Source organism: Macrobrachium nipponense, chromosome 12 (genome assembly GCF_015104395.2).
Source record: "Macrobrachium nipponense isolate FS-2020 chromosome 12, ASM1510439v2, whole genome shotgun sequence".
NCBI classification, from domain to species: Eukaryota; Metazoa; Arthropoda; class Malacostraca; order Decapoda; family Palaemonidae; genus Macrobrachium; species Macrobrachium nipponense.
This window is the reverse complement of record NC_087205.1, coordinates 23753048-23766409: the sequence shown is the minus strand read 5'-3', so window position 1 is coordinate 23766409 and position 13362 is coordinate 23753048. Positions and strand designations below refer to the sequence as shown.

At 37.6% G+C, this 13362-nt stretch overlaps 1 protein-coding gene across 1 annotated transcript in view; it reads left to right on the top strand.

The window, feature by feature from the left end:
* Window positions 1-10625, top strand: part of LOC135224755 (uncharacterized) — a 22391-nt gene extending 11766 nt beyond the window's left edge. Inside the window, exons 2-6 of the mRNA XM_064264082.1 lie at window positions 3617-3758; window positions 7234-7346; window positions 7768-7875; window positions 9823-9977; window positions 10578-10625. Coding sequence (XP_064120152.1) covers window positions 3617-3758; window positions 7234-7346; window positions 7768-7875; window positions 9823-9977; window positions 10578-10625 — 566 coding nt within the window. The remainder of the gene's footprint in view (window positions 1-3616; window positions 3759-7233; window positions 7347-7767; window positions 7876-9822; window positions 9978-10577) is intronic.
* Window positions 10626-13362: the final 2737 nt, after the last annotated feature.

The window sequence follows — 13362 nt, the reverse complement described above, 5'->3', positions numbered from 1 at the left end:
TAGAAGAAGGTTGGTCAACATCTGGAATGAGAGGAAAACACCCCCCAAACAGAGCAGAGGCTGGCAGACCAAGTAAGGAGCATAAAGAAAAAGAACTGGCTCTCCCCAACAGAAAGAGAAGAACTGGAAAGGGAAATGTCACACGACAACAAATTACACGATAAGAACGAACTGATAAGACGATGCCACCCAGAAGACGAACAGGAGGGGGATGAGGTATCAAACCGACAAACAACGACACGACGAAGTAACAGAGAGGACGGAATGGGTAGAAAAGATTAGACAATGGATGGAGCCAGATACAGAGAGAACAAAGATCCCCTCCATGAACGCCTACAACACCAAGAAATTAAGGAAGAAAACAAGTGAGGTCAATGAAATAATGGGCATAATACACACCACCAGTATCACAGAAACAAATAACTTGGTATATGCAGGAGCAAGATTAGTAGCAGAACTGATGGGGACACGAACACCAACGCCACCAACACAACCAACCCAACAGAAACCAAAACAGCAACCTCCTTGGAAAAGGCGCCTGGAAAAGCAAATCATGGTGATGAGATCTGACTTGAGTAAACTGAAAGAGATGGCAGGAAAAAAGGCTAAGAAGCAAGAAAACAAGGGAGGAACTCAACGAGAAATACAAAGTACAAGAGAGGGGACTAAACAACACAATAGAAGATGTAAAACAGAGGCTTAAGGCCAAAGCACATAAGATCCAACGGTACATGAACAGGAATAAGGGATACCAACAGAACAAACTATTCGGAACCAACCAGAAAAGACTATACAGCCAACTAAGAGGGGAAGACAACCACCCAGAAATTCCTGAAGCCGAACCAAGTAAGAGACTCTGGGAAAACATATGGGGAGCAACCCGGTATCACACAACAAACATGCAACATGGCTCCAGGAAGTCAAGGAAGAGAAACAGGGAAAATAAAACAAAGATTCACAGAGATCACGACAGACACAGTCAGACACCAACTAAAGAAAATGCCAAACTGGAAAGCCCCAGGTCCCGATGAAGTCCATGGATACTGGCTCAAAAACTTCAAGCCCCTACACCCACGAATAGCAGAACAGCTCCAGCATTGTATCACAAATCACCAAGCACCCAAATGGATGACCACAGGAAGAACATCCTTAGTACAAAAAGACAAGAGTAAGGGGAATATAGCCAGTAACTACAGGCCTATAACCTGCCTACCAATAATGTGGAAGTTACTAACAGGTATCATCAGTGAAAGGCTATACAACTACCTAGAGGAGACAAACACAATCCCCCACCAACAGAAAGGCTGCAGAAGGAAGTGTAGGGGCACAAAAGACCAGCTCCTGATAGACAAAATGGTAATGAAGAACAGTAGGAGAAGGAAAACCAACCTAAGCATGGCATGGATAGACTATAAGAAAGCCTTCGACATGATACCACACACATGGCTAATAGAATGCCTGAAAATATATGGGGCAGAGGAAACACCATCGCTCCTTCAAAAATACAATGCGCACTGGAATACAATACTTACAAGCTCTGGAATAAGACTAGCAGAGGTTAATATCAGGAGAGGGATCTTCCAGGGCGACTCACTGTCCCCACTACTCTTCGTAGTAGCCATGATTCCCATGACAAAAGTACTACAGAAGATGGATGCCGGGTACCAACTCAAGAAAAGAGGCAACAGAATCAACCATCTGATGTTCATGGACGACATCAAGCTGTATGGTAAGAGCATTAAGGAAATAGATACCCTAATCCAGACTGTAAGGATTGTATCTGGGGACATCAGGATGGAGTTTGGAATAAAAAAATGCGCCTTAGTCAACATACAAAAAGGCAAAGTAACGAGAACTGAAGGGATAAAGCTACCAGATGGGAGCAACATCAAACACATAGATGAGACAGGAGAATACAAATACCTGGAATAATGGAAGGAGGGGATATAAAACACCAAGAGATGAAGGACACGATCAGGAAAGGATATATGCAGAGACTCAAGGCGATACTCAAGTCAAAACTCAACGCCGGAAATATGATAAAAGCCATAAACACATGGGCAGTGCCAGTAATCAGATACAGCGCAGGAATAGTGGAATGGACGAAGGCAGAACTCTGCAGCATAGATCAGAAAACCAGGAAACATATGACAATACACAAAGCACTACACCGAAGAGCAAATACAGACAGACTATACATAACACGAAAGGAAGGAACGAGAGGACTACTAAGTATAGAGGACTGCGTCAACATCGAGAACAGAGCACTGGGGCAATATCTGAAAACCAGTGAAGACGAGTGGCTAAAGAGTGCATGGGAAGAAGGACTAATAAAAGTAGACGAAGACCCAGAAATATACAGACACAGGAGAATGACAGACAGAACAGAGGACTGGCACAACAAACCAATGCACGGGCAATACATGAGACAGACTAAAGAACTAGCCAGCAATGACACATGGCAATGGCTACAGAGGGGAGAGCTAAAGAACGAAACTGAAGGAATGATAACAGCGGCACAAGATCAGGCCCTAAGAACCAGATATATTCAAAGAACGATAGACGGAAATAACATCTCTTCCATATGTAGGAAGTGCAATACGAAAAATGAAACCATAAACCACATAGCAAGCGATAAGCCCGGCACTTGCACAGAACTAGTACAAAAAGAGGCATGATTCAGTGGCAAAAGCCCTCCACTGGAGCCTGTGCAAGAAACATCAGCTACCTTGCAGTAATAAGTGGTACGAGCACCAACCTGAGGGAGTGATAGAAAACGATCAGGCAAAGATCCTCTGGGACTATGGTATCAGAACGGATAGGGTGATACGTGCAAACAGACCAGACGTGACGTTGATTGACAAAGTCAAGAAGAAAGTATCACTCATTGATGTCGCAATACCATGGGACACCAGAGTTGAAGAGAAAGAGAGGGAAAAAATGGATAAGTATCAAGATCTGAAAATAGAAATAAGAAGGATATGGGATATGCCAGTGGAAATCGTACCCATAATCATAGGAGCACTAGGCACGCTCCCAAGATCCCTGAAAAGGAATCTAGAAAAACTAGAGGCTGAAGTAGCTCCAGGACTCATGCAGAAGAGTGTGATCCTAGAAACGGCACACATAGTAAGAAAAGTGATGGACTCCTAAGGAGGCAGGATGCAACCCGGAACCCCACACTATAAATACCACCCAGTCGAATTGGACGACTGTGATAGAGCAAAAAAAAAATATATATATATATATATATATATATATATATATAATATATATATATATGCTAATAATAATAATAATAATAATAATAATCAATAATAATAATAATAATAATAATAATAATAATAATAATAATAATAATAATAATAATAATGTCTAGAAAATTCGGACTGTTTTCCAACATGTATCTGAAACTTTATATTCTGTGAAATTTACTAAATATATGTGCATAAACCTCTACAAGGATTACATGTGATTATCCTTATCTTACTTAAATAATTCCTCTTTACGTTTTCACCAGTTGCAATCGTCTATTGTACACATAACTATCCTAATTTTTTCACATAGTCCTCTTTGTATTTCCAAAGTCATACGTCTTCATTTGTTTCCCCCAAAGACAAGAAGTTGGGAGCGATAGCGATGAGCATATCGGAGGAGGGTAAAAGTCTCCCTCGGGACAGACCACGAACGCTGCTGAGACACATCCACGATAATCACCTCCTGGATTACCAATGGTTCTACGTAACCAACAGCCACACGTGAGTAGCGTAGGACAATTGCATTAAAAAAAAAATATATGTATTTTCAATTTTTTTTTTTTTAATTTTAGTCTTTCAGGAGCAAACGATATAGCAGATAAATTTGTAAATTTAATCGTTTAAAGGATTTTATACGCATGACTTTACTTTTCTTAGTTGGTGAAATTCATCATGTGCGGATATATTTGACTAAAGAATTTGTATATGGACTAGATTTTAAGATAGTTAAATGTCAATAATTCTTCTATGAATGTGACAAGATAGGAAAACAAATTTCCCGAAAGCGCTGCTCCTTAACAACAACTTGTTTTACAAATGTTTATGATCTAGCACTGAATTTAAAATTAACTACGAAGCACAAAGACACCGTTCGCTGATTATCAGCGAATACTTCGCTCTAAACTCACGTTCGGAAACTGTTATGTATTTTTTTAAAGTGAAGTTTTGTAGCAATCACTTAATTTGGTCCTTTATATGCAATTTCCTCCACCTATCCATACAATACTGAAAATATATTTCAAACGTATTATCATACAGAGAGGACGGAGATGTTTGCTATTTCAATTGACTTTAGTCAACCTCTTTAACTGGCTTGACAACCGAACAGCCAGCCTTTTAAATGGTGTAACAAGTGAACAGCCGCCCCTTTAACTGGCTCAACAACCTAACAGCCGCCCCTTATTTGACTTAACAATTGAACAGCCACCCTCTAAATAGCCAAACAACCAAAGAGCCGCCCCTTTATTTGGCTTCAACAACCGAACAGCTGCCCCTTTAATTGGCTTAACAACTGAACAGCCGCCCCTTTCATTGGCTTAACTACTGAACAGCCGCCCCTTTAATTGGCTCAACAACCGAACAGCCACCCTTCAAATGGCCTAACAACCAAAAAGCTGCCTTTTTAATTGGCTTAATAACCGAACAACCGCCCTCTTTGATTGGCTTAATAACCGAACAGCCACCCTTTCAATGAACTAACAACCAAAAAGCCGCCTTTTTAATTGGCTTAATAACCGAACAGCCTCCCCTTTAATTGGCTCAACAACCGAACAGCAACCCCTTAATTGGCTTAACTACCGAACAGCCACCCTTTCAATGACCTAACAACCAAAAAGCCGCCTTTTTAATTGGCTTAATGACCGAACAGCCGCCCCTTTAATTGGCTCATAAACTGAACAGCCGCCCCTTTAATTGGCTCAACAACCGAACAGCCACCCCTTTAATTGGCTTAACAACCGAACAGCCACCCTTTAAATGGCCTAACAACCAAACAGCTGCCTTTTTAATTGGCTTGATAACCAAACAGCTTCCCCTTTAATTGGCTCAACAACCGAACAGCCGCCCCTTTAATTGGCTCAATAACCGAACAGTAACCCCTTAATTGGCTTAAGAACCGAACAGCCACCCTTTACATGGCCTAACAACCAAAAAGCCGCCTTTTTTTTGGCTTAATAACCGAACAGCCACCCTCTTTAGCTGGCTTAACAACCGAACAGCCAACCCTTTAATTGGCTTAACAACTGAACAGCCGCCCCTTTAATTGGCTAAACAACCAAACAGCCACCCTCTAAATGGTCTATCAACCAAAAAGCCACGTTTTTAATTGGCTTAATAACCAAACAGCTGCCCTCTTTAGCTGGCTTAATACCCGAACAGCCGCCCCTTTAATTGGCTCAACAACCGAACAGCAACCCCTTAATTGGCTTAACAACCGAACAGCCACCCTTTCAATGACCTAACAACCAAAATGCCGCCTTTTTATTTGGCTTAATAACTGAACAGCCACCCCTTTAATTGGCTCAACAACTGAACAGCAACCCCTTAATAGGCTTAACAACCGAACAGCCACCCTTTCAATGACCTAACAACCAAAAAGCCGCCTTTTTAATTGGATTAATAACTGAACAGGCGCCCCTTTAATTGGCTCAGCAACCGAACAGCCGCCCCTTTAATTGGCTCAACAACCAAACAGCAACCCCTTAATTGGCTTAACAACCAAACAGCCACCCTTTAAATGGCCTTGCAACCAAAAAGCCGCCTTTTTAATTGGCTTGATAACCGAACAGCCGCCCCTTTAATTAGCTCAACAACTGAACATCAACCCCATAATTGGCTTAACAACCGAACAGCCACCCTTTAATTGGCCTAACAACCAAGAAGCCGCCTTTTTTTTTGGCTTAATAACCGAACAGCTGCCCTCTTTAGCTGGCTTAACAACCGAACAACCGCCCCTTTAATTGGCTTAACAACCAAACAGCCGCCCCTTTAATTGGCTTAACAACAAAACAGCCACCCTCTAAATGGTCTAACAACCAAAAAGCCACATTTTTAATTGGCTTAATAACCGAACAGCCACCCTCTTTAGCTGGCTAGATAACTGAACCGCCGCCCCTTTAATTGGCTTAACAACCAAACAGCCACCCTTTAATGGCCTAACAACCAAAAAGCCGCCTTTTTATTTGGCTTAATAACCAAACAGCCGCCCTCTTTAGCTGGCTTAACAACCGAACAGCTGCCCCTTTAATTGGCTTAATAACCAAAGAGCAACCCCTTTAATAGGCTTAACAACCAAACAGGCACCCTTTAAATGGCTTAACAACCAAAAAGCCGCCTTTTTAATTGGCATAATAACCGAACAGCCGCCCCTTTAATTGGCTCAACAACCGAACAGCAACCCCTTAATTGGCTTAACAACCGAACAGCCACCCTTTAAATGGCCTAACAACCAAAAAGCCACCTTTACATTTGGTTTAATAACCTAACAGCCCCCCCTTTAATTGGCTCAACAACCGAACAGCAACCCCTTAATAGTCTTAACAACTTAACAGCCACCCTTTCAATGACCTAACAACCAAAAAGCCGCCTTTTTAATTGGATTAATAACCGAACAGGCAACCCTTTGGCTCAACAACCGAACAACCGCCCCTTTAATTGGCTCTACAACCAAACAGCAACCCCTTAATTGGCTTAACAACCGAACAGCCACCCTTTAAGTGGCCTAACAACCAAAAAGCCGCCATTTTAATTGGCTTAATAACCGAACAGCCGCCCCTTTTATTGGCTCAACAACTGAACAGCTGCCCCTTTAATTGGCTCAACAACCGAACAGCAACCCCTTAATTGGCTTAACAACCGAACAGCCACCCTTTTAATGGCCTAACAACCAAAAAGCTGCCTTTTTATTTGGCTTAATAACCGAACAGCCACCCTCTTTAGCTGGCTTAACAACCGAACAGCCACCCCTTTAATTGGCTTAACAACCGAACAACCGCCCCTTTAATTGGCTTAACAACCGAACAACCACCCTTTAAATGGCCTAACAACCAAAAAGCCTCCTTTTTAAATGGCTTAATAACCGAACAGCCGCCCCTTTAATTGGCTTAACGAACGAACAGTTTCCCTCTACGACCATAAGTCGTCTACCGTCGAAGAGAAATCCAACACAAACTTCTCAAAGTATGCATCTGCATTGCAGTTACGTCATTGTTGAGAATCTCAGGAATGCGTTGACGAATTACGACCAAAACTTTGCCATCGCTTTGACGGAGGACAGCCACGAGAATGGCCAATTCAACTGTGCATTAACAGGTGTGGTTTATGATATTTATTTGTTTTCATAATTAATATGATAATCCTTTTCATTCATTCTTCCACTTTCTTATCCTATTTCTAATTATTCATTATTATCAATGGGATATATAGACCTGTGGCTAAACACTGCCATGGTTATTCCTCAGAGATTTTAATCATACTATATAAATCTAGCTTCATTCGTAATATTTTCCCGTACTGCTTTTTTTTTTTTTCAACCTACGGCCATTTTCTTAATAAGAAAGTTAACATGACCTTACCATTATAAAAAAGTTTGGTATTCTGGAATTCTTTTCTTGAATTCGTTATACTAAACAAAATGCTTTAAATAAAGAACTTGTGTTAATCATATGACCATTAAGCATTAGAGTATTCTGATGTAACTACCTTCTAATATAATAAAATAATACCTTTAAAGGCTCTGGGTATGTGCTAAGCAGAGAAGCCTTAAAAATCTTTGGCGAAGCAGACTATAGAAGTGAAGACTGCAACAAAGAATTCGTAAACAAGAAAGTCTCTTGGATGGGTAAGTTTTTTTATATACCTACATATCTATTTATCTGTACAATACACACACACACACACACACACACACACACACACGCACACACACACACACATATATATATATATATATATATATATATATATATATATATATAATATATTATATATATATATATATATATATATATATATATATATATATATATATAGTATATATATATATATATAATATATATATATATATATATATATATATATATATATATATATATATATATATATATATATATATATATATATATATATATATATATATATATATATATATATATATATATATATATATATATACATACAAAGAATGAATGAATGGTTAACATAATTAAAACCAATTTTAGATCGAAGAGAAACATCTTGTGCTATATATAAAATTGCTGTCTAGCAGTAATTCTCTCGCTCATATATATATATTATATATATATATCATATATATATATATATATATATATATATATATATATATATATATATATATATATATATATATATATATATATACACTTAAAGAATAAATGAATGGCTAATATAATCAAAATCAATTTTAGATCCAAGAGAAGTATCTTGTGTAATATATAGAATTGCTTTCCAGCAGTAATTCTTACTTAAATATTTTCTGACGGAGAGAATAAAACTATTTTTTGCAATACGATTATATGCCTAGTTCTTTGAAAACTGCATTCAATCTCTCTCTCTCTCTCTCTCTCTCTCTCTCTCTCTCTCTCTCTCTCTCTCTCTCTCTCGTCTATACAGGTTTTGGGATGGCTCCAGGTAGGCCCGGACAAGGTAGCCCAAGTAAATGGCAAAGATTTTCTTCCTCTAAGAAGAGTTTACACGAAAAAAAGGTAGGGCTAACCATGAATTAGACTGTTTTTTCCAAAAATACCCTTCTCTACTATCATCATCATTATTATTACCACTCTTAGGTGTACAGTAATTGCCTCTCTCCACCGCTTTCACTCCGAAAGCCTTTAAAAATCCCTTGTGAGTTACCAGGCTGATACTGATGATAATGATGACTGAACTAGACCAGATCGTTCTTTCTGTTTCTCTCTTTGCATTTTGTGGAGCAGATGGAAACAGGATACGGAATTTAACGTAGATGAAGTTGCCAAATCGTATTCGGAATGTATCGCATAAAAAAAATAGAAACTGTAGAATCTCATATTATTATTATTATTATTATTATTATTATTATTATTATTATTAGTAGTAGTAGTAGTAGTAGTAGTAGTAGTAGTAGTAGTAGTAGTAGTAGTAGTAGTAGTAGAAGGTCGAAAGGCCCTCTCTTCAATAAGTCTAGTTAAATAAGAAAGTTGCATAATTTTAAACCCGTTATTATTATTATTATTATTATTATTATTATTATTATTATTATTATTATTATTATTATTATTATTATTATTATTGTTGTTGTTGTTGTTGTTACTGAAAGAAGAGGCCATCTGTAACCGCAATAAGTCTATATTTTTTCTATTTTCTTAACATATCTTCTTGTTGAAGGTCAAGTAGAATAATAATACCAATTTTCCCAAAACAATAACTATCTACTAGGACATTCCGAGTAGGTATTACATTTACCCACCTTCTGCTTACAAATTAAATGTTGTTGGTGTCATTAAAAAAAATAAACTAGCACAAGCTCTTGCTTCTAGAGCAGCCGGAAAAGCAAATGAAGAATATACAGGATTTTTGTTCCATTGTGGAAGCTGTAAAGTCACACACTGGCTTCAGCTACGATTGCACGCCCAAAACCTATGTATAGCCCCCCCACCACCCCCATCTCCACGTCCATGAATTTGGTAAGATCATAAGTAACAAGTTATTAAAAATGCATTTCCCTATAATGAAGGTAGAATAAATAAAAGAATAATGATAATCTTTTTTCAGAATACCAATAACTCTTCAGGGTTGCAAATTACTTTCAAAAACGTAAGGTCAGCATCCAACCTTTACGTGTACGAGTTCTTCCTGTACAAACTTCAAGTTTATGGAGTGGATGGGAGATTCTGGGGGCCTAAAGTTCCTCTTCTTCCGCCAGATCTCAACGCAATACCTCAGGAGGTAAGTATATTATTATTATAAGCCAAAGACGTAACCCAAAGACGTACCACTTAATTGATCTATGAATCATTGATACGCTATTTTAGATCCTATATTGCTTTTATAACTGACATTCTTCAAGGAATAAATTCCACTTAAATGCGGCCCATTCTTGTTGAAATAACTGATCTATGAATCGTTGGTACATGATTTTAGATTATTGCTTTTATAGCTGACATGCTTCAAGGAATAGATTTCACTTAAATGCAGCCCATTCTATACTCTGATTTTTTCCATCTGTCCATCCCCCTGTGGTGTTTCCGTATGGTAACACTGCGTCCCGGGCTTTAGATAGTTACATTCAGCTTACTTTCAACAATAATAATATCCTATTTCGAATATTAACGGTGTACTTCGCATACAGTAAATTATTAAAACACTTTTCAGTTGCAAATGTTCACCCAGATATCCTTTTATTTACCTAAAACTTACAGATACCGTAACTATTTAAAGCCCGGGACGCAGTGTTACCATACAAAAACACCACAGGCGGATGGACAGATGGAAAAAAGCAGAGTATAGTTGAGAGATCTCTATCATGATCCTTTTTTTTTTTTCCAGATTCTTAATTCCCAATGGGAGCCTCATATGCTAGCCTCGGCGAAATAGCGAGTCGTCAATCAAAATACAATATCAACATATTTATCTATTTTTGAATATATCTCTCTGGCGCCCACCTCACAAGCTGAGTGACCCATTTTCCATTCTCGTCCTGGAACGAGGAGGAAGGAATTGGAGCATTCCCCTGAAATTACAAGGAGTTACAAGGATTAAGATGTCTCAGAGACTTATTAGTCCATCCGAGGAGACATCGTGTGCTCATTATGCAAGTTTCTGTTGACATTAGGAGGGAATTAAGATTGTTTGTATGTAGACCGCAGCTACGAAAGAGAGAATGAAATATCAAGAATGGGAGGAGGGGGGGGGGGGGGGGGGGGGGGGGGGGGGGGGGGATTAACAGGCGTGCTCAATGACCAGGTATATTTAATATCAAGTGTGAAACGTTTAGAAGGTAATCTTTAAAATACTATGTATTATTTAACATCATGAATGTTTTTGTCTCTTTGGTTCAAAGTTCTTACAAAATATCTAATTTCCTTTTTAATGAGTGCCAAAAAAGCAATATATTGCATTTAACGAACATCAGACATACATTTAAGATAAACCTAGACAGACATACATTTAAGATACACTTAGAAAACACTTATTTAAATAAGCTGATCGTTCGATTAACTTATAACTGGCGCTAAAGGAAGACGTATTCAGGGCTGTCTTGATGTTTTTAAACAAATATTCTAAAACAAGTGCTTATGCGTGAGGGAATTATAATTCAACACCGCCGTTGTAAAACAGCAATATAAATAACCCAAAAAAATATAACGTAGCAGAGATGGCTAGGGAAAGAAAAAAATAATAAGCAAGTGAAAATAAATAATAAATCTGGTGTGTTCAAAATTTTATTTCAGCTTCTTCAAAATTAGAAACCGGAATGTCCGAATGATATGGAATTATCCAGGAACCGTGAAGGGATAAACTGTCGTACCATAAATACGTTAATGAAGGCATTCTTACATTCCTGACAATGGAAGAAAGCTAATCGCTAGTCATGTCTCACAGTTAAGAATTAAATTTTTTCCTGTCATCCTTATCTTCTAGATTTTAACCTGTATAGTTTACGTGTCTTCAGAATGAATAAATAGCATTTTAAGTTCCATTTAGTATATGTGGAAAATATATCCTTTACAAAAACATAGATGGTAGTTAAAAATACGAAAACAATTCAAAGTAATTAAGGAAGAGCCCATATGTCAAAAATAAGAGATCTTTATAATTATACATTCCAATCAAGAGTGAATTTAAACAAATGCTGTTTTTTTTTCGGGAGATGAATTGGTTTTCCTAGAAAAAGAAAAATGAAGCAATTTGACTTATTTAGAGATGAAATATTGGCCCCGTCCCCAAAAATACAGAGGCCAAATTACGCCCTTGAGTAAAAAAAACTGCTGAACGAATGGATTCATCTTAACTGAACAATCAATTTCTATTAAATTTTCCGATGGACAGAGATATAGATCTGATATTCCACATTTGTCGTCCTTTTTAATGCCAGTACTGATATTAATCAGTTTACTGGTCATATCACTGAAAACATAACTTTCATACTAAGCCAAAGACAGCGCCTCAGTGGCATGGTCGGTATGGTCTTGGCCAGCCACCTCGGTGGCCGCGAGTTCGTTTCTTGGGCATTCCACTGAGGTGTTAGAGTTGTGTATTTCTGTTGAATGAAGTTCATTCTCGATGTGTTTCTAAAGTCACGTAAAACCGCTGCTGAACAACCACTGGTTCCATGCAACGTGAAAATACCATACAAACAAAGACACAGGAACCTCAAACCTCAACATTTATGTACATTTGAATTTTTACTTATTTACGAAGCATTCAAGCCAATATTGTCCCGTTCGAATTCTCACAAAAGCAAACGTTCCCAATTTGACTATACATAAGTGAAGACGGAAACGATAAACAAACATATCATAAAAAGGTTAAACAAACAAACAGGTTCAACATATAAATGAACAGTCCTATCTTCTAGTTAGCTTTCATTTTTGACAGTTTTTTTTTTATCTAATCTCTTTCGAGCCTATGTTATTTCATGTATTCGATTCTCATTCCGAGTACTTCAATTTTGTTAACTAGTTGTAAGATATATTTTAATGCGAACTGTTAACAAAGATACAGTGAATAACTCAGGAGAAGAGTCAGTAGGTCAAAATAAATCCTTATCGTTATAACTGAAAATAAAATCAATTTATTCTTGATCAACCTTTTAACCAGAAGTTGAACAAAGGTTACTTTTTCAGAGGGATGAATTTAATTTTCTAAAAAAAATGAATTAAATGATTGGTCTTCTTTACAGATGCAATACTGATTTTACCCACAACCCCCCGCCCCGAAAAAAAGGGGGTGGAGGGGAATGGCGTAGATTACAATCTTGAATTTAAAAAAGGACTAACAAGGGGATTCCTCATAATTGAAACCGCCATTTCACGGATTTCTGCTGCCTAAAAATATCAAATTGATTTTGTCAAAAATAGTTGTCGCAACTATTATTTTAAACACTGAGGGAACATTAAGTAATATTAAATTAAAGTAAAAGGAAACTTCAACACACCATAGGTGAAAACAGAGAATACAAAATATTCAGAAAAAAAGTCATCCTAACTCAAAAAAGACAGATTAATATTTGACATCAAATTATTTTCCAAACTGAGGGATACATTTAATACGAAATAAACGACAAAAGCCATTACGTTGTCAAGGTAACTGGAACAGATCATAGATGAAA